This window comes from Psittacula echo (genome assembly GCF_963264785.1).
Source record: "Psittacula echo genome assembly, chromosome: 1".
Lineage (NCBI taxonomy): Eukaryota > Metazoa > Chordata > Aves > Psittaciformes > Psittacidae > Psittacula > Psittacula echo.
Genome location: NC_137735.1, coordinates 66,354,368 through 66,376,169, shown reverse-complemented (window position 1 = coordinate 66,376,169; position 21,802 = coordinate 66,354,368). Strand labels below are relative to the sequence as shown.

Below are 21,802 nucleotides of genomic sequence, written 5' to 3'. Positions count from 1 at the left end.
GGTAACATGGTTCAGCGCAAGGTGTCCCTGCCCATGGCAGGGGGGTTGGAACTAGATGATCTTAAGGTCCTTTCCAATCCTAACTCTTCTATGATTCTATGAAGTCCATTTTTCACAACAGAACTTCTGTTTAACCAGCTTGGTAATAATACATTCTGGATAGTTTTCTGAAGCTTCCTAAAACTCTAAGAAACAGAAAGCAGGTAGAATTACTAAGGAAAAATACTACAACAAGAGACCAGCTCACTCAAATAACACTTCTGAGCATTTTACTAGCAGAAGTACAAGTACTTCATTTTGGACAACACTAATACATAATATTAAAAATAATTTCAGTCACCAAATAAAATAAAACTACAAATCAAAACATTTTCTCAGCCCAAGATGATAAAAGAATGAGATTTTTTTTATTATTTTCTTTTCAAGATGCGCAAAACCAAGTAATCTGTCTAGAAGCCCTTCTCCTTTACATGTGCTGAAAAATGGAATGACACACTGCATCTATAGAAGCATTCGCTGGAAGCATCTCCAAATTCCCAATTCAATTATTCCAAAAGATCATTAATAGGCTACTGTTTCCTTATTAACAACATTTATTATATTGATGTCTTAATGACATGACTAATGTCACACTTTCGCCACTTTCCACTATATGGCATGTACATCCTCTGATCAGGACAAGGCAGCAGCTAAGGTTTTTCCCCGCCTTGAACTCTTCATCCCTCAGCATCTTCCTTAGAGAAGTTTGTTCCTTTCCAGAGAACATCCCTGTGAAGTAGCAGCCATTAGATGTTTTAGCAAACATACAGTTTATAAACAGAGCTAACTGGATTTAAATGGTTCAATAATCTACCTTTCACAAAACAGACAGGTTATTCTCAGTATACCAGGAGAAGACACTTGAGATGCATACCTGAAATCAAACCCTTCACTAAACACACACATGCTCCTCCACAATATACTGCAAAGAATACATCATGATTCTTTCCTACTAAAGCTCCATAAAAATACCAGTTGAAGGGAACTGCTGCAGATTCCAAAGCAGTTTTCTCCAATTAAAATTTCTAATTCCACCATGTTAGCACACACAGAACTGTTTAAATGCACATTTGCAAGGACCTTTGAGACTGTCTTCAACAGACACCTGTCTAACCATTTTACTTCAGCAAAAGAAACTGCACAATCTTTGTGGACAGCCAGCTTCAGTGTTTCCTCAATCTAAATGCCAAATGTTTTTCTCTACCATCCAACCCAAGTAATACCTTCTAAAAACCAAGCATGATTTCTTCTTCCGTTCTACACAGAGCCTGAAGGCTACATAATCACTAGCTTTTACACAATAATCCTTTCGTAGATGTGAGGGCCTTCATCAAATTGGCTTCTAGCTTCTTTTCTAGTGTGCCTATGCCTCAAGTTTCCCTCACAAACCAAGTGTTATTAACTCTTGTGCAGTCTAGAGATCTACATACTACGGTTAACAAAAACTAGCCATAGTAAGGCTCAACAGCACCGAGTAATCACTTTCCTTTGTCTTCATATTTAATCTCATCTGCTAACGTGACAAAATAACGTTATGTCTGATTGCAAGGACATCATATTGTTTAATATTGCATTTACTGTACATTACAGTGCTCAAATGCTTTTTTGGGATACTACTTGCTGTTCATTACTACCCTTTTCACTAATTATGCCTTTAATTTCTCCTTCCTGTGTTTTCTTCCTCCCCTAGTTCTTGTCAACTGAGCTTAATTACACTGATTTCGAATCTGCTATCTTCACAATAATTTTGAATTCTGACCCTGAGCTATACAGTGCTCTCAATCCTTCCAACTTGCCAGCGTATCTCTTCCATGCTAACTATTAAAGAAAAAAAAAAAAAAAATGAATGCACATTCATAACAGAACTCAACAGCAGTACACTTCCTGGCATCCCTATTTAAAGTGAATTATTTACAAGTCAGCTTCAAAAAGCAATTTTTCAACCAGCTGTACAAAATCTCACAAAAATTGTTTTAGATCCCATTTCAGTAGTCTGTTTTTAACATAAGCCCAGGCAATGGCAGAAACGCTGCAAAAATCAAGACAAACCCCTTGTATTCCTTTCTCATTAACTGCATTGGCTACTGGGAAAAATAGGTTGATCCAGACCATTCTTAACAAACCAAACTAGTCCATTTTCTGTTTGCACATCAGTTTTAATTGTTTTCTACTTACTGACAAGCTCTCCCCCTAAACCACCTCCACAGAATCTTTCAGGGGATCAAAGCTTAGCAAGCTTTGCCCTTTTTTTTTAATTATTATTCCGATTGCATTCCCATCATAATAATTTTATTCAGTTTTAGCAAGCATCTGTCTACAACTTCTCCATCAAACCCAGACAAAGGCTGCACTGACTACTCCAGCATTTTTGCAACATCCATGATTTATAAGACTGTTTTTCTTGTTCTTCTTTTGAATGGAAGAGGATTTCATACCTTAGATTTCCCTACGATTTTCATACTTGAGCTACTCATTTTACCTCACAAGTTCTTTCCCCTGCTCTCATTTCCTTTGAATGGGCCTTTGTTGGCTTAAGATCTTTAAAGATCACAAGATAAATACAGAAACTACTATCTTACTATGCTTCCTATTTTTTCATTCAGATTGAAGATTAAACAGTAACATCGAACATGCAAATTACTACCATTTAATTAATATTTAATAATGGTTGTAAGCATTCAGCAACAATGTATTTTAATAACTAGCTCACCTGTACATTTGATCTCCCAGATAATTCTCTCAATAGTTTCAAACACCTATTACTTTACTCTGCCTTCAGCATACTGCTTTAAGCTTATTAATAAAAAATACTTGTCTTCCATCATCACAAATGTATTTAAAAATAAGGTAATTAGAGAAAACTGCACAAGACAATTACATTAGCAATTTTTATACCTATATCCCTAATCAACTGAAATTAAAAATGTGGCTTTGCACAAGCTCAGACTTCCATAGGTACTCAGCTGCTCCTTGAAGGACACAAACACTTCTTTGCTAGGGACTGTATTAACTTTTCAAAACTAGACAGTGAACAGAGGATGAAGTCGGTTTGACAACTCAAGCCGGTTTCACTCAGTCCTCCACCCACGACTTCTTCGCAGGACTCTGAATTCCGATTTTAGGCATAATTACTTTTACAACGCTGTATTATGGCGCTACAGAACACTTCAATATCGGAAATAACCGAGCAACCCTACTCACGAAACACATCGGCTGTGCTCAGTCACCAGATCACACTCCCCCTCCGAGCTGGAGACTCAGCTCAAACGCACAACCATTCGCTGAGGGAGGAACCCGGCGGCGGCACCGGTTAAGCAGCCCCAGCCCCACGCCGGGGTCGGAGGGCGCTCCAGAGGCTGGGCGAAGGTACCGCACCAGCCTTCTGCCCAGGCACAGCTCCCGCAGCTGCCGTGACACCTAGGGGCGAGACATTGGACAAGCCACCCCCTCAGCCCTCCGTGTCGGTACGGAGCAGCATGCCCACCTGATCCTCGCAGCCGCTGTAGCGGGCGAAGGAGAGGCGAGGGGGCAGCGAAGGGGCAGCGGGTCCGCCGCCACGCGTATCCCCACACTGGGGTCCCTCACCTTCTCCTCCGCCTCCGCCGACTCCAGGCCTGAGGCCTCGCGCCCGCCAACGGAGCCGATGTGCCTCCGCGCACGCGCAAAGCCCCGCACGCCGCCGCGCGAGCCCGGTTTGAAAGAGAATGGCAGGGAGTGGGGCGGGGTTGTGAGAGAGAAAGGGGGCGGGGCCAGCTCACCGGTGCCCGTGTGCAACCCGGAGGGAGAGGCGGAGCTAGAGACTTTCCGCGCCGGGGCGCTCCAGCCAGAGCCCGGGCGGTGTGGGTCGTAACGGCCCGGTGCCCCCACACTGCGTGCCTCGGAGAGACGGCGGACAGCCGGACAGTGGGCACATCTCTCGCGTAACGCGGCGTCGCCCGAAGATGGCGTCACGGACCGTCGCGGGCGAAGTGCGCCGACTGACACCTCCCGCGCCCCGCCCCGTGGCGGGAGGCGTCGCTCTCTCCCTGAGCGGTTTCTCTATGGTGAGCCTGTCTTCCTGCGTCCCTTCTTTCGCTTCGTCTCTATGGTACGCGCCCAGGCCCCTCCCTCCGGGGGCGGCGGCCATCTTGGCCGGGTGGCGGCGGCGGCGGAGCACGTTGCGTGCCGGCCCGCGGGACAGGACAGCGGGCAGCGGTTCCTCCCCGCTGCGGCCCGGCCTTGCCGGCTGCGAGGTGCCTCCCTCAACCCATCTCCGGGTAAGCGGTTTCTGACGGGTTGTGGGATGGGGGGCTGGGGCCCGTGGCTTGCCCGCACCCATCATGGAAGTGGGGTCGGCCGACCGTTCCTCACCCGGGCCTCAGGGCTGGCAGCTCTGATGGGGCCCGGCAGGGTGGGCCAGCTGCGCGGTGCGGCGACCCGACCCGAAGTCCTTGTCCCCCAGCCCCAAGGGAGCAGGCCCTCATGCTCCATTGATTCAGGGTACGGCCCGCACAGAAGATGGGGCCATGTGTGGCAGGAGACCGCCCCTTCCCTAGCTGACACGGCCCGCACATGCAGTCCGTCGTCTCTGAGGCGTGTTGCACGTCATCTTCTGGCATTGCTTTTTTGTCACACACACGCACGTCCCCCTCCCCATGCCGCAGCAGCGGTGGAGGGCAGATAAAGCGTTTCCTTCTGCTGCTGGGTTCAGCCGCCGGCATCGCTTTCGTGTGGAGACCCGGCGGGGGTTCCTCACGTTGTAGTGGCCGGGCTCCGGCGAAGGGCAAGCCGCGGGTTTTCTCCGGCGAAAGCAGGGGGCTTCCTCCTCTGGAGGTGAAAATGCTATGGTTTGCCTTATTTGAGGGAAAGTTAATATCCACGTGTGTGCTTGCATGGTGAGGAGATAAAGACTTCTTGCATGTTTGGTAAGGTGACAGGGTAAGACAGGTTTTTACAAGATACGTGTAAGAAACCGAAATAAAGATCTCGGCAGGGCTTTCTCTAGGACCATGGCAGTGTTTCCTCTCAGGAAGGCACTGAGTTATTTCACCTGCAAGCTTGTGTGGCAGATCTGATTTAAAGTTCTCTGCTATGGTTTCCTAAACAAGTGGTCGTGAAGTACTTGTGTAATTTTCATGTGGTAGACTGCTAATTGATGGGTTTATTCTCAAGCATTTCGCTTAATGTTAAAATATTAAAAGAGTAATAATTAATACTGTTCAGCTCCAGCTGCACACACCCACTCATTATGCTGCGTCAGTATATTTGAGCATATGCTTTTCATGTTAACATTGTCTTTATTTTCATAGTCATGTTCTGCCTTATGAGTAATATAATGAGTTAAATGCAGTCAGGAGATTTGGGGCTTGTTTAAACTTCTTTTTGTGCATTGTCTCAGTTTCTAAAATGTCAAAACCTGAAGCATAGTTTGTAATTTTTAGTAGATTTTGTTTGTTCTTGTAGTATTTACTATTATTTTTTGACACCTACAGAGGTAGTGATCTGCCATGCACAGTTTGAAAACCAGTTGTCTTCCATTTACATTTTCTTCGGCTATTCTAGTTCTAAACTTTCTTGTTCTTAACTTTCTTGTTCTCTCATGGGAGTTGACTCTAGTCCATTAGCAATGGGCTGAGACATAATCCTTGAGGTTAACTATTTTCAGAGGAAAGCGCAATTGCTGCTCACCATCACTTCTTTCACAGCATTTATCTTTGAGGTCTGATGCAGCATAATTTAACAAAATGTTAACTGTTTTACTGCAAAGTGTGGCTCCATTCTGAACACAGATTGTGCCTTAACATAATTTAATTGAATTGCCTCTGATTAGGTTTCAGTCTTCATTTACTTTTATGTATGGCTTTTTTTTGTTTAAGTCTGAACAATTGAATGTATTTACAAATCCTTCTTGGCCATAATTGGTTTGACTTAGCAAATTCTAGTATAACTCTAACGCTAGTGAAAGAAATCAGTATTTTTAATGCAAGTATGGTACATTTGTGCTGCAGATTGTACATTACTGTTGCCTTTGTGACAGGCAGCAAGGTCTGCTGACTTTTTTTTTTCTTTTTTAATTTACTCAGGTTTGTCAAAGAACAGCAGCTTTGTCACAGAGCCTAAGAAAGCTCACTTAAAATACTTGTGATAACATGTTCGTGGCTTATTTTCAGGCTTTTTAGTATTTGTACCAGGTGTCATAATTGGACTTAGTGGACAGCTTTTGGCTTCAGTAAATGATAAGTCAAGGTTTTTAGAATTTTTTCTTTTCTTCCGCCTGCCCCGTTTGTTATTCCTCTCTTACATTTTCACCTGTGTTGTCATTCCATCACGCTGGAAAGATTTTCTGTTGTGACTCCATCATAATTTCATTAGTTCAAAATAATGCTTTACTCTTGTAGTTAGTATCAATATTTTTGTTCGTTCTTTTTTTGTTCTGTTCTTGATTTGGAAAGGACAAAAACTGCTTCTGAAAGGAGAAATGCTTCTGAATACCAGTTTCTCCTGCCCTTAAACTGCTGACAGTACTTAGCAATTACTTCATGCGTGCTGTATTGTAGAGTATGTATGTTGTATGTGTTGTTGATCTGTGTTCAGTGTACTGAGAGTTCTGCTGTCCGCACCTTGAAATTGGACCATCCTATTCAGTATGTTAAGGTAAATGCCACCAAAGTAACTGCATATAAATTGCACATAAAATGCATAACTTGAGTTCAATCTGGGTTTGGACAGTCTTGTTTAAACTGCTCTGTCATTTCTCAGTAGAACTGATTATTGTTATTTTCTCTTGTGGACAGTTACCATAATAGACAGGAGGACAGTCCTGTAAATTTTGCAGAAGTACAAGAAGTCACAAGTATTTTTTTTTTTTCTGAAAATAGTTTAAGGCCACTGGAGAGTTTTGAATGAATTGACACTTCCGTCATGTAATGGGAACAGGGAGGCACGAGTGTGTGTCTCATGCCAGGTCATTAGTTCTGTTCCCCCCACCAAGTACTTCATTGATGCTTGTGCTTAATTCTGTGGACCCTTCAAAACTCTTCACCGCAGATGGGCATTTTCCTATATAAGTAGGTTGGAAGGGGGAAAAAAAAAATAGGCTCTTTTATTATTTAGCAACCCCAATCTGATTCAGCAGCAGGCAATAGTGTAAACTTTAGTCTGCTTATCCCACCAAGACTGGATGGAAAGCTTGCTGAGATGGGTGGCCAGAACTAATTGTTTCAAGCCTTGGTCTTCTAGAGCAGCCCCTGTCCTGTTCTGCTTTGGTTCCGTAAGCTAAGCACCAAAATAGAAGGGTGTATGGCTGAGAAGAGGGTTTGTCTGCTCTGCTGTCTGCACTGCTCAGGCAACAGAAGTTTGGGAGGTTGAACAGGGGAGGCAAGCTCCTGAGGTACAGCAGCATAATCTTCTAGATCTTGCTTTTCAAACCGGTAGAAATAGTTTGCATGCTAGTTAGAGCTAAGATACCTAGCAGAGAGAGCCCTGCCTGGAAGATACAAGTGTGTTCTGTTTGCTCAAGGTGCTTAGCCACACAGGCATGGTAGGAGAAAGGGCTGATCCAAGTTAGGCACTTCCTTCAGGAAACCAAAGAGAGAGTGATTGATTCAACCCCAAATACTGTATACACTGTGAAATACAAGACTTTTATGAAAAGCACTGGGCTGTATTTCCAAAGGATGTATCTCTCTTTGAAGCACTGACAAAATCCAGTATCTGTCTCCTAAAAAGTTACCCTGACTCAAACATCCTTATAGTTTTTGAGAGTAAGACTTTCTTGTTATGTAAGAAAAATGTAGTAAAATAAGAATTGCAAACCCATTATTCCATGCCTGTTGGCCTGGTCTGTGGATGTAATTGCAGTGTTCAGCCCTACTTTATCAGTCTGGTCTGATGATACAGAACTGTAGAATCACTTTTAAAATCTTTTTTAAATATGCAGTCTACGTTATATGAGGGCTTTTTGGCTTAGGAAATGTTGAAAGATTAATGAAAAACAATTGAAACATTTAAAGTAGAAACTGCCACAGTAAGGTTAAAAGCATGAGTAATAATTCATTTCTATCTGATAAAGAATATCTTTAGATGTCAATTTAAAAATACTTTGGAAACTGAGGAGTAAGTCTACCACTTAAAATATTCGTATGGTAATAATGGATTTACAGATAAAATAACATCTTAGTTCCTGACCTTTGCTTCCAGTGAGATGCCAGTCTCTTCCTTTCTTTCATATTACAGTAGTGGCTGTAGAATTACTTCAGCTAAAGTTCACAGGTGAATTTAGGGAGGGATGGAGTTTAACATGATAAATGTGCTGTACACCTATTTTATTCTTGCTTCTTTCAGGAGCAGCAACAAGAGGACGGAGTTGCCTTTAGGTGTATGTTGCTCATAGGAAGATAGGATCATTATTATTGTTACTCAGTTCTGTATGTGAATATGGTAAAATGCACTTTAAAATACATTCTGGCCTTTTCTTTAATCTGTCAAGGCTTAAATTTAAAATACTTTGTCCTTCCCTCCCCTAAGCTACAATTGTTGACATAAATTCCCAGTATAACCCAGTGCTTGTTAGTGTGCATTACAGATATCTAAGCAAAGGAATAGACAGTTATGTAAAGGAATACAAGTAATTTCACTCTTTAAGGGCAATTATTTGTGATTTCAGGAGTATTTAATCACCTAGTACTTCAACACCTTTCACTTCTGAAAATAGTTTTGTAAAGAATCTTGCTTATTTTTATTGCAATATCTTATAGTCTTATATAGTCTTACAGTTATTGATTCTGTATTAGGAAATGCAGAATGTAAGTGTAGTTATTCAAATATTAATGAAACTCAAGATAAAAGAATCAAACATCATCAAGTATGGCTGTTCATATTGCCTAGAGTTACTTAATACAACTACACATTTTCACTTTGAAAAATAGTTTAAATTTTACAACATTTTAATAATTTAATATAGGCTATTGACATAGAGTTTGCAAAATTAGTATTATAATCAGATTCTTGGAGTAATAATTGTAGTCACAATTTGACTTTACCAGGCACTGTAGCATGAACAAGGTTACTTTACAGAAGGCAGCTTGTGAAACTGAAATTTGCAGCAGTATAGATTCTTCCGTTCACATTACAACATGTTTTTCTTGGAAACAAATACATTTTCAGATAAAACTGCAGTTATATTTTTACTGTGGAGAAATATTAATGGGATGGAAAGCTGATGTGGAAGATTTGTGCCATTATTTACATACCAGTACCCGAATTACTTGTATCTGAGACTTTGCCCTGTTCACCATGTTGCTTAAAAGAGGAAAAACATCATATCATTATCCCCTTTTTACATGTCTGAACTCTGCTAGTAATAACTTCATATATATAGATATATATATATGATTTTCTCTATGCTGTCAGTAATTATGTTCTCTCTTGGGTTTTGTTTTTTTTTCCTTAAGGTGTGTGAGACTCTCACTATTCCTCCTCATAATTGGTGTATGTGTTCAATCCAAAATTGTGCATTATGGCAGACAAATTAACAAGAATTGCTATTGTGAACCATGACAAGTGTAAGCCAAAGAAATGCCGGCAAGAATGCAAGAAAAGTTGTCCTGTGGTTCGAATGGGTAAGAAATGTAATTTAACCAAGTATTTAAGCGATTGGAGAAGTTTTAAGTAATGTTCTATTAGGAGGAACTAGGTTTTTATTATTCCTAGGGTTTTATTTCTCATTCATGCTTCATTTCTTAAAGCCTGAGAACAGGAACAATTCATAGTCTTTGAATACTCTGAAGCTTCAGTGAAGATTAATCAGTTACATGTTCCTCTGTGGAATTTAGTAGCAAGAGCTCTGATTTGCAGAAACTTTTTTGAGTTAATTTTACTCTTTTTTTCACCAGGAAAACTTTGCATAGAAGTCGTATCACAGAGCAAAATAGCTTGGATCTCAGAAACGCTTTGTATTGGCTGTGGTATTTGCATCAAGGTAAAAGGCTGCCTTATTTGAAATGATAAAATTTTCTTGGTTTTGCTGTTATATTTAGTAATGCCTACTGCAGCTTCAAAAAGCAGGATTTTTCCCTGACTGATCACACCTTGTTAATTGTTACTGTATAGAAAGTGAAGTACTGTGTCAGTTTACTGGACCAGTTAAGGTTGCAGGGTGTGGGTTGTAACTTTCTGTTTGTGGTTTTGATTTTGTTTGGGTTTATTTGTGTTTATACACACCTAGCAGTAAAAGGATGTTTGTGTAAAAGAGCTAGAGAACATACGCAGTGTGCCTTATTTATATTGTAGGCTGACAGTCTAAAATGCTAACTATTTAATTTGAAATCTGTGACATAAAACTTCTTTGGAAAGTTGACTGAGTAAATGAAAGTCAAGTAATTTGGTGAAAGTTCTTTTAAAAGTACAGCTGGGTGCAGTACAGAACATAGCATTTTGTTAATAAATTGTTTGTGTGCACCAGTAATCTATATATTTCTTTCAATTACAGAAATGTCCTTTTGGAGCCTTGTCAATTGTTAACTTACCTAGCAACCTGGAGAAAGAAACCACGCATAGATACTGTGCCAATGCCTTCAAACTTCACAGGTATTTTATTTTTCAGCCAACATAAGACACAAAAAATTCAAGGTTTTGATAGTCCAAACATAGCGCACATCAAGGTGTTCCCAGTTATTACCTTAATAGCTTCTTTTTTTGAATGTTAATTGCTTTCTTATTAAAAAGTTGACCAATGAAATGCAATTTTAATGCTCATTTTGCAGAGCTCCTGTTTAAAGAACAGACTGCTCTTAAATCTTTCTTATGACCTATTATTAAGGAATATTGATTTCATTTATGTCTATTGGCAAGTTAACAAAGTAGGCTGAAATAATCAGAAAGTCTGAAAGCACATTGTAACATTTACTTTACCGCCAAATGTTGGTGTGTGATGCATTAATGTAATCCAAATTTATTGATGTCATGTACAGGTTGCCTATCCCTCGTCCAGGTGAAGTACTGGGATTGGTTGGAACTAATGGTATTGGGAAATCAACTGCCTTGAAAATTTTAGCAGGAAAACAGAAGCCAAATCTTGGAAAATATGATGTATGTATCAGGAATAAAGTAGAGTTGACATTATAGATAGCTGTGCTTAGATTTTTTTTCACTGAATTTTTGTGTCTGAACAATGTAGAATTTGCAAGAACATTGGCACTTTTCCTATTAAACAGCCAATGACTTACTCCATGCAGAAACAGTAGCAGAGGGATGTTATTAAAAAGAGGGGTTTGTTTGGTTTGGGTTTTTTTTGGTTTTTTTGCAAAGTCTGTATATCTTTCAAGAAAGAAAAGGATACTAATTATAGGTGTAACTTACTAAATATAATTATCAGTAGGTTTCTGGCTTTAAGTCACACATAAGGGGTTTTTAATACGATTTTAAAACTGTCAGCTTCTTTTCCCTGCGTGATTAACCTGTTCCCCATCAGGGGATTTAGATAGCTTGAGTTGTGGAGTTTCTTCAAAGTTCAACACTGGTTTTCTCTGAACAGCTCCAGTGCTTATCAGCACTTACATATATCCTTGTGATGTCTTAGGCTTTTTTATCTTTCTTTTTAAGATGATCTCTTATGAATACGTTGTGACAACTTGCTAAAGATACTTCCCACTGTACACTGTAATGCTGATTTCTGAAAATCCTTAGTTTCTTGATGTTGCTAGGTACTTGGAAACTTTGATAGTCTTTTTTGAGAACCAGACATAGATCAACTTGTAATCTGCTGGTCTTCCTGGAAGGTCATAAACCATTTCCCTATGTCTTTACACTAAGTCAAACTGCAGTCAGCAGGGAAAATAATTTGCAGGGGGTTGTTTACCTAGCACTACTGTAAGAGTGAGTATTACTAGAGAAAAGACATAAACAGTAGCTTCCGTGACTCTTTGTATCAGACAGTATTTCAGTTACCACCTTCTCACCTTCAAATTAGTGGTGACAATTGAATTCTCATGCTCACTCCTTCTTTCAAGAAGGACTTACAGGAACGAGTGTGTTCAGACTTTCTTCATACATTTCTTTACCTGAAAGAGTAATGTTTTAGCAAATCGTTCATTTCGTGGCCACCACTTAAAACGACGAAGAAATAGTCATTCCCCAGCTACAGTTTCCATTCTCTTTCAAGTTTGGTTTATGTTATTTTGTGGACTTCTTGTTTCAGGTGGTAGTATTGCAGAAACAGCAAAACTTTTGACTTTCTGAATGTGTACATAATTGAATTACCATGCTTCCAAAATCAGACTTCCCTGTGAAGAGCCAAATCATGACCACAGAAACACGTAGTATGAATTGAATCTTCAGTGTTGCTTCTGCTGTAAAACTTATGAAGCATTTCCTCTGTATATTTGCTTGGTTTATGGCTTTGTCGCTCTGTTTCCATGCTGCTGTTTACCATCAAAATAGTACCTCAGCACCATTCAGAGCAGTTTGCTGTATAAAAGTGTACGAGTTGTGGCTTTTTCCTGGGTGACTGCTCTCAACAGGTCCTTTTTTCTTCTATTTTTTTTTTTTGTCATTTTGCCTTTGTCTCTGTCTGTTTCCTTGACAACATGTGCTAGAAGCAGAGAAAATGTCCAAATTTTATCATCTCTTGTGCAAGTTGATGTTATCAGTGAAATCCTTCTCCTTTGGGTTGGCTAAATCGCACCGCTAAAAAGTGCAGTTACACTAATCCACACTTCCATTTTGCCCATCAGGTAGTTTCACTCACTGCTTCTTAACTGTCTAAGGAAAGTTTTGGATGTCCTGAGTGCGAGTCTAAAACGCCCTTTCTTTAAAGGGCTAGTGACACCCGGAGGAAAATACCTGAACTTCAGCCTTCCCTTGTGCAATGGCATATTTTTTCTTTTTTCCTTCCTTCTAATGGAAACTTTGCAGAGGCAACATCACCATTTGGCAACTTGCTATTTTCCAGGCTTTTTTTTATCTTACAAGCATATTCTGTTCACTGTGTTAATCACAGTTTTACATTTAGGTATCTTTAATGATGTTTTTAGAACGGTAGAAGTAAACACAAGCTTTGATTTTTGTCACAGGATCCGCCTGACTGGCAAGAAATTTTGACTTATTTCCGAGGATCTGAATTACAAAATTATTTTACCAAGATCCTGGAAGATGACCTAAAAGCTATCATTAAACCTCAGTACGTGGACCAGATCCCTAAAGCTGCAAAGGTGAGAAATCTCATGAGCTGAGAGAAAGCTGGGAGCCTCTCCTGTAATACTTCTCTTGTGTTTAAAGATTATTTTTTTAAAATTATTATTACTATCATCTATCATGCAGGGAACAGTGGGATCGATTCTGGATAGGAAGGATGAAACCAAGACACAAACTGTTGTGTGTCAGCAGCTTGGTAAGTGTATTTGTTAATCAAACATCAGATAAATTCATACTTACTGCAAAAAATCAGTTACTACTAATATGATAGTAGATTTAATTATGCCATTTAAAAAGGGTGGGGGGAAGTAAAGATGCTTTAGTCTAACTAATTGATAAATGTTAGTTGACAGAATCCAATGCAATTTCTGTTTCATGGTAGAAAGTGTTTATTTTTAAATCTGGAAAAATTCTGGTTACCATCTGCTTCTCTTGCTTGCTTACAACTCTGGCAAAATCTTAACATCCCCTCTTGTCAGAGCCATTGCATATAGAAAATACTACAAAAAAACTCCAAAACATTTTATTTCAATTTAAAATCCTATATATAGCTGATTATAGTGGGAGTACTGATTTCTGAGAATAATGCAGTTAATAAGAAGAACATCTGCATAGTCCAGCCCTGGTAAGTTTTTGTAGGTGCTTTGAATTCAGTTTTTGTTAAATTTAGGTGTTCCTAAATTAACAACAGGGTTCTTTGTGGTAGATGTGGGTGGTAATGGTGGGGCTACATTGTGCCATCAAGAGCATGGTCCTTGAGTCCCACTTAACTTATTAGTGAAACAGTATATTCTTGAAATTGGCTGTTCTGAGGCTGATGAGAAAGTACTGGCTTCACCCATTGATTGTAACATTTGGGAGACCTGATTTTCCTGAAAATCAGAACTCTTCAGCTAGGTCTAACAAGAAACGCTTTTAAAACTGGTAGAGTTTGTTTTTAGGGCTGGGAGTCTTGTGAAATAGACGACGGAAAGCCAAATAGAAATGTAATTCTTCTGCATGATGCAGCTGTACAAATTAATGAGCTAATGCTGCAGAGAAGCCATAACTTGCTGTGACTTATATAGAAGCATCATAACGTTACTTGTAAACTGAACACTTTACTACTTTCTGCTTTTTTCTCTGTATAGGATGTCTGCTGTGATTATACATGTTTCTGTAGGTAATAAAAATATGAATTGTTGTGTTGGTTATAACATATCTCAACCACTTATTTGCAGACTTAACCCATCTGAAGGAAAGAAATGTTGAGGACCTTTCAGGAGGAGAACTTCAGAGATTTGCTTGTGCAGTTGTTTGCATTCAGAAGGCTGATATGTATGTTTAATTTACTTCTGTTATACATCGCTTCTCATAATCTGTCTCGGAATGTGATCCTCTGATTTACATTTATTGTTAGAAATGATACTTTTGTTTGAAATATTTAAAGAAAAGGATTTACAAACAAAAAATTATTTTTACCAATTCAGCAGCTGAGATCCGTATTTACTCCATATATAATCTCCGAGGGTTTTATACTTCATCTGCAAGGAAATTGCTAATTTCAGAGGCCAGTGCTAAATTCCAGCACCACAACTTCAGAACCCTTCCTAATCCCACATAAATGTGCTCTATTTGACAGCTTACCTCACATGGCATCTCTGAATAAGAAATGGGACAGGTGCTTCCCCACCTCTAGGAACTTGGGTCCCTCTTCTCCTGTCTTGCAACCAGGAAATTACTGTCTAGTCCATGCTGTTTCCTACCTCCTAGGGACCAAGAAAGGAAGATCACAAGGCGGGGGGGTGGTTTTTTGTTTGTTTGCTTCAAATTGTTTGCTTGGGCTGTGGCTTTTCTGTTTGACCGGGCTTCTTTTTCGTTGGTGCAGGTTTTGGGTGGGTTTTCTTGTTTGCTTTGTTGTTTTTCTCTTTGGGAAGATACGCTGCTTCCAGTCTTCCCAAATACTTTTGTACTTTTCAGTTCATGAGTTCATAACTGAGTGCATGGGATTGCTAACTGATTGCTGGTATCTTGTAACATTTAATAAGTTTGTCAGAGCTTTCAGGAAAGTAACACTTAAACGGTTTAATAATTTCACATGACTGTCATCAGAGATTCAAGGCAGGTGTCAGTACATAATTCTCATTCTTTGTGTCCCTCAGTGTAAATAACGGTAGTGTTTTATTTTTGTGGATTTAATTGTTGAAATGTTAGTACTAGGTTTGAATATGTATAAAGCTTGCATTCACCAAGACTTTATTCTTTCTTTTGGGGCTAGCTTCATGTTTGATGAACCTTCTAGCTACCTAGATGTCAAGCAGCGCTTGAAGGCTGCCATCACTATTCGATCTCTAATAAACCCTGACAGGTAAGTACAAACTTCAAATGTTTTGCTAGACTGTAATAATATGCCTTTTTACAGAGGTAAGAAACATCCAGCCCATGTACCTAGAAGTGCTGACTTTTCAGCATGGTGCACTGATAGATGTTTAAAATATTCTAAGTCCGTAATATGCTATTTCTTTGCATTTTAGAAACTTATTTCCTATAGTTTCTGTACTCTTTTAGCATTTGGTAATAAAGAGGTGAAAATAGAGGTGGTTATTTTTCACCTGAATGTTGCTGTTCCATACCCTTCTCATGAAGTTTTTTTTTCTTAAAATGTGCTAAATATTTTTTGCTCCAGTCGATTAATATCCTTTTACTGACATAAAGAAGCTGCCAGTTTATGCTGAAGATGGATTTTCAACTTGTCATTCACGATGTCTCTTTATTGGAATGTTTGGGAAAAAAAGAAAAGCTTTTCAGAGATTTGAGCTCTGTCCTTATTAAGTATTAATCAAAGAAACCATATTAAATGAGAATCACGTTGATAGCTTTTGCTTATGCAGGACTAGAGTACAAAAGAAAAATTGTTTTGTATTGAAATGTAAAAGCATGGCTCTGGCTCTATTTTTCAGGTACATTATTGTCGTAGAGCATGATCTAAGCGTGTTAGATTATCTTTCTGACTTTATCTGCTGCCTGTATGGTGTGCCAAGTGCTTATGGTGTTGTTACCATGCCCTTCAGCGTAAGAGAAGGTAATTGCTGTATTTCTCTTTTTAAACATGCCCCAGAAAATCCTAGGGAAGAAAGAAAGGTACCAAAGTGCTACTTGTCTGTTACAGGAACATGTTTTCTTCCTGTTACAGTTCAGTAACTAACAAACTACCATTTTAATTTGTGCAGAATTTCTAATCATAACCCTAAACTTACACCTCAACGCAAAACTCTTAATTATGAAATGCCCTTTGTCTCTTGCTCAGGACATAATTTTTATACTTGCAAGTGTTTTGTAAACAGTGGAGTTACACGAAATACCCTATAAAGAGTAGAGAAAGGTCAGGAGAAAGTTTGCATGGTACAGAGGTGTGTAGCGTTCAACTGAACTGGCGCTGCTTGTAGCACTGAGACTTGGTAACAACTGGTTTTGTGAGAACAGGTCCAGCAGCAGTAGTTTCTTAAAACCCTATGCACGTGACTAATACCAGGTTTGCAGGAAGAGCTTCTACATCTTTCTATGATTTTAGTAAGATTTTTCATCATTCAGTTTACATAATGTACACAGTTCAAATAGGAGTTTGTTCCCTGTTTTAACATGCCCTTTAAAATCCAGTGTTGTTCTTACCCAATGGGAATTGACAGCCAAGAACTGAAATTCATCTTGTATTGCTCTGTTGTAGACCTTTTTTAATGATATTTTTTCCTCCTTTTGTAGGCATAAACATTTTCTTAGATGGCTATGTTCCAACAGAAAATCTGAGGTTTCGGGATGCATCTCTGGTATTTAAAGTGGCTGAGACAGCTAATGAAGAAGAGGTTAAAAAGATGTGTATGTACAAATATCCAGGAATGAAAAAAAAGATGGGAGAATTTGAACTATCCATAGTAGCTGGAGAATTCACAGATTCTGAAATTATGGTGATGTTAGGGGAAAATGGTAAGAAACTGCTTCTGCAGCCTTAACTATGCTCCTAAAGCCATTTTTCAGGGTTCAAAATGACTGGGTTTGAGTCAGGTTGAACTGCTTGTTACCTAGTGAAGATGCTGTGGCATAAGCTTGCTGTCTAGATAGCAAGAATTACTGAATGTTACCGATGCCATTGGTTTTGTCCCTTACCCCATTTTAAGAACGTAGATTGGCAGGATGACAGTTCAGCTGGTGAGCTTAGGCACAAGTCTAGAATGCTTCAGCTTTAGACATCTCTTTTACTTGAAAAAACAATAGGAAGTGCTGCTTGCTGGAAGTGAACATAGGAATTCTTGAAGCAGTCTAACTTGAAAAATGTATTCTTTATGAAGTTTTTATCTTTTTGTATCAGTGACTTAATTGTTAGAGGTCTAAAAAGTCAGAAATAATTTATAACTTTCATTTTATTTTAGGAACTGGCAAAACTACGTTTATCCGGATGCTTGCAGGAAGACTTACACCTGATGAAGGAGGTAATGCTTAATACCTTAGTTGAAAACTATTTTGAAGACACTGGACAGGCTCTTGTTTTCCTTATAAATTTTATCTTTTCATAGGTGAGGTTCCAGTCCTGAACGTCAGCTACAAACCACAGAAGATCAGTCCTAAATCTACAGTATGTTTAAGCTTTATTTATTAAGTATTGTGTTTGCTCCAAAAAGTATGTTTGAAATACACAGGTCAAACTTCTTCATGCCCAGAACAGAAAGCTCTGTTACATGTTTTCTTATGGCGTGGTGCCTAAAACTGAAGGTCAGCATTTTTCTTTTACTAGGGAAGTGTCCGTCAGCTACTGCATGAAAAGATCAGAGATGCCTACACACACCCCCAGTTTGTAACTGATGTCATGAAACCTCTTCAAATAGAAAACATCATTGACCAGGAGGTATGAATTGCTGAAGACAACAGCCTAATTTTTCTGCTTTAGTTCTCTACCTGTCTCTGAACTAAATACATCCTTCTTCCCTCTTACCTCAATAGGTTCAAACATTGTCTGGGGGTGAGTTGCAGCGCGTCGCATTAGCTCTTTGTCTTGGTAAACCTGCTGATGTCTACCTGATTGACGAACCCTCAGCATATTTGGACTCTGAACAACGTCTAATGGCTGCTAGAGTCATTAAACGGTAAAGTAGACATGGGGGGTAAAGAACTGAAATTCCCAGTAGTTTTACAAAAAGTTCACTTTCATGTCTGTCTCTCTCTTTTTTCTTAAATTTCTATTTCAGTTTCATTCTCCATGCTAAAAAAACAGCTTTTGTGGTAGAACATGATTTTATCATGGCTACGTACCTTGCTGATCGTGTGATTGTTTTTGATGGTATTCCTTCCAAGAACACACTTGCCAACAGGTAAGAGGCTTCTTTGGATTAGTAAGGAGGACAAGGCAGGAATAAATTGTTTATCGGAAGTATCAACAAAAATTAAGATGTGAAGCATCCCTGCCCATTGAAATTTAAGCTGCATTTAATGTAATCCATGAGTGTTGTGAGGGTTCTGACTTCCGTTTTGAAGCAAGGAAAACAAAATGGGGTTGACTCAAGCTTGACCAGCTCCTTGTTTAACCTCAAGCAGCTACACACCAATTAAATTTCTGTCAGAAATATGTGGCACTTGTAAGGAATGAAAGAAAGCACCAATTGTAAACTATATTTAGGAACATATCTTGAAGATATATTAAAAGAAAGCAGTGTACTGTACCAGTCCAGATCTTGACAGCAACATGTAACACATGCAGTCCATGTATCCTTTTGATACATGCCTGTAAATAATTTCATATGAATGACAGAGAATTCTGGAGGAGCAGTCTAAAACACTAGAAGCTTTTAGACCAGTGTCATTATAATTACCAAGTACTTAATGTGAGCCACATGAAGTAAATATGTCGCTGAGATACTCCTGAAGGATGAGAGTATATAGTTACTGACTTCTTGTCCAAGACATGATTTGACTGAAAATGTAGGACATCCTGGTATGTCAGACACAGTTCATACTTGTGTTACCAGACCTGAATGAGCTCAGGGTGGAGATCAAACTACCTGTGATCTGCACAGTATAGAACTTCTGACAGTTGAGCTGGAATGTTCTTCTCTCTTAACAGTCCACAGACTCTTTTGGCTGGAATGAATAAGTTTTTATCTCAACTTGAAATCACTTTTAGAAGAGACCCCAACAATTACAGACCAAGAATAAACAAACTCAATTCAATCAAGGTAAGAGAGAAGCACTTTTACAATAAATAAAAAACTATTTCATATAAAGCCAGGTTTTAAAAATTAAGGAACAAAATGAAGACTAACCTGGTAGTTTTCAGAACAGCGTATGAAACAAGTAGTAAGAAAAGGGGCCTACAGGAAATTTGGAGAGGGTATTTCTACAAGAGCATATGGGGGAATAGGACAAGGGAAATAGCTTTAAACTGAAAAAAAGGAAGTTTTAGATTAGATATTACAGTAAGTGCTTCCCTGTGAGAGTAGTGAGGCACTGGCACAGGTTGCCCAGAGAAGTTGTGGCTGCCCCATCCCTGGCAGTGTTCAAGGCCAAGTTGGAAGGGGCTTGGAGCAACCTCGTCTAGTGGAAAGTGACCCTGCCTGTGGCAGGGGGGGTTGGAACTGGATGATCTTTACTGTCCCTTACAATCCAAACCATTCTATGAAAATAGAAAAGTGTTTAGCTGTATGTCTCTTTATTTCAACTATGTTCAAATCTGCCAAAGATACTTCAAGTAACACTGACCTTTTTTCTCTTCCTAAGGACGTGGAACAAAAGAAGAGTGGAAACTACTTTTTCCTGGATGATTAAATATTGGATCTGAGCATCTTTGTAACTGGCATATAGGAATGCATATTGGAATCTAAACACTGGTGGATGAGAAGGCTCAATCAGGTTTTAGAACACTTAAATCTTTTGGAGCTTAAAAATCTCTTGCTGCTTGTAACATCCAAGACCCAGTAGCAGTGTAAATCCTAGTCCACGTAAAACTGCCACTTTCTATATTTTGCTGAGACAGCCCTATTTTCAGTGTAATAATTTCAAAATAGACCACCTTGAAATTGTGCAAATGAGTCTCCTGATTTTTCAAAAGCTGAGGGAGCTTTTCAATTCAATAGATTCAATTCACGTACCACATACTGACTGAACTCCCTCGTTTTAAGAATCTTTGAGGCCGTTTTCTCTACCAGAGAGAATCTTACCAAGAATGTCAAGATACAGAAGCGACTTCTGTTTTAAAAAGGCTGAATCTCTCTGGATGAGGGTTTAATAAATAAACATCCTCTTAACTTACAGCTGCCTATGACACAGTGCAAAAATTCTTATACACATGCTGAATTTGTGATTTATTTCAGTTGTCATTATGCACACCTTTTTTCATGCTATAGTAAAGAACACACAAAAGATGGAGTGCAAACAATATGAAGGAAGGTTATCTATGCCTTTTTTTAGGCACCTGTCCCTGTGCATCTTTTCAGACCTACTTACAGGAGAGTATGCAGTTAAACATCTTAAAGAGTACACTAAAAATCCTTTCAATCTTCTCCAACTTAAACCTACACCGTTCTATTTTATAACCTTGGCAGTATCAGGTGTTACATATACACTACGTTGCTATGTCTTGACACCACCAGTCCATCTGCATTATACCAACAGAGCTACTCCATGATGAAGTACAGGTAATGAGTACAGCCTTCACCACCAGCAGCTGTTTAGACAAAAACTTTTGCACTAACTGAAACACTTAAATCATGCAGATGAGCGTAAACCCCTTTGGACTTGAACTCTGCATCTTCTGTTAATCAGTCCTAATTAGGGTAAAGATGTGGTTTAGCAGACAGCTGAAGCCATTATCTCTCAGTTCATTACATGCGAAATAGTACATACAGTCCCCTACACACCAGTGGGATCCTACAACCTAAACCATCTTGGCCTGGGTAAAGGATTTGGCCATTCAAACTATGAGACTTTTTAGCAAAACCAGAGGAAACTGTACTTATTGTGTCAACAGGGAAGGTGGAGAAGATACTACATGGGCACATTTTGGTCCTTAACTGTGGTACAGTAGTAAGGTGGGGCACAGGTACATCTTAAATAGTACAAGTCAATTTTTAGAAGTAAATTCTAAGAGCAGAGCCCTACCAGTTACTGCCATGCCTTTGTTTTCCCAGGAAGTTTGTGTGGAAAGCACACGGCCTCCATTCTTGCAACAAAGCCCACAATTAAATGCCTGCTCTAGCAGAGAGTGATTATTCCAGTGACTGCTGGGAAGATTGGGCTACAACTATAGTTACGTTTTAGGACCTCCCAGGAATGATGACATTCGTTAGGAATGATGACAGGAAGCCCCTTTAAAGTCTCCATCTGAAAAACTGAAGATGGCATCTTTCAAAATCCTGAATGCACTTATGAGAAGTATTTAGGTTAAAATAACAGAAACCCCACAGCACAGCCCCTACCCCCCACCATTTTGAGTTAGAACTAGAAATCCACTTCATGTCCCCTTTCAATTCATAGCTTGCCCATGTAGTAACTGGTTTAGTTCTACTGCTGTCTACGAGCAGCTCCATCGGAACAAACCTGTATATTAAATGTCACTGCAACACTTTCAAAT

At 39.3% G+C, this 21,802-nt stretch overlaps 2 protein-coding genes across 7 annotated transcripts in view; one reads left to right on the top strand and one right to left on the bottom strand.

Annotated features, from left to right (window-relative positions):
* Nucleotides 1-3,654, bottom strand: part of ANAPC10 (anaphase promoting complex subunit 10) — a 42,662-nt gene extending 39,008 nt beyond the window's left edge. For 4 of the 6 annotated variants that reach the window (XR_013958525.1, XR_013958526.1, XM_080634677.1 and 1 more), the window contains exon 1: nucleotides 3,524-3,584. The gene's annotated coding sequence lies outside the window, so the exon portion shown is untranslated. Of the gene's footprint in view, nucleotides 1-3,240; nucleotides 3,275-3,523; nucleotides 3,585-3,624 lie in introns of those variants that run through there. The other 2 variants (XM_080634678.1, XM_080634679.1) reach the window with 2 other exon arrangements.
* Nucleotides 3,655-3,917: 263 nt separating this feature from the next.
* On the top strand, nucleotides 3,918-21,693 carry ABCE1 (ATP binding cassette subfamily E member 1). The gene is made up of 18 exons (XM_080616898.1): nucleotides 3,918-4,295; nucleotides 9,471-9,638; nucleotides 9,912-9,997; nucleotides 10,508-10,605; nucleotides 10,989-11,106; nucleotides 13,089-13,226; nucleotides 13,336-13,405; nucleotides 14,430-14,526; nucleotides 15,467-15,556; nucleotides 16,149-16,270; nucleotides 16,948-17,169; nucleotides 17,613-17,672; nucleotides 17,757-17,815; nucleotides 17,975-18,085; nucleotides 18,181-18,323; nucleotides 18,426-18,548; nucleotides 19,298-19,409; nucleotides 19,951-21,693. The coding sequence occupies exons 2-18, from the start codon at nucleotides 9,536-9,538 to the stop codon at nucleotides 19,996-19,998; spliced, it is 1,800 nt and encodes a 599-aa protein (XP_080473024.1). The 5' UTR covers nucleotides 3,918-4,295; nucleotides 9,471-9,535; the 3' UTR covers nucleotides 19,999-21,693.
* Nucleotides 21,694-21,802: the final 109 nt, after the last annotated feature.

What these genes read in the sequence shown, in the direction of transcription:
- ABCE1 (XM_080616898.1), top strand. Translation starts at nt 9,536, where the DNA reads ATGGCAGACAAATTAACAAGAATTGCTATTGTGAACCATGACAAGTGT. An exon ending in TGTTGTGTGTCAGCAGCTTG is followed by an intron (nt 13,406 to 14,429) that starts GTAAGTGTATTT and finishes ACTTATTTGCAG; the next exon opens with ACTTAACCCATCTGAAGGAA. An exon ending in AAGAACACACTTGCCAACAG is followed by an intron (nt 18,549 to 19,297) that starts GTAAGAGGCTTC and finishes CTCTCTTAACAG; the next exon opens with TCCACAGACTCTTTTGGCTG.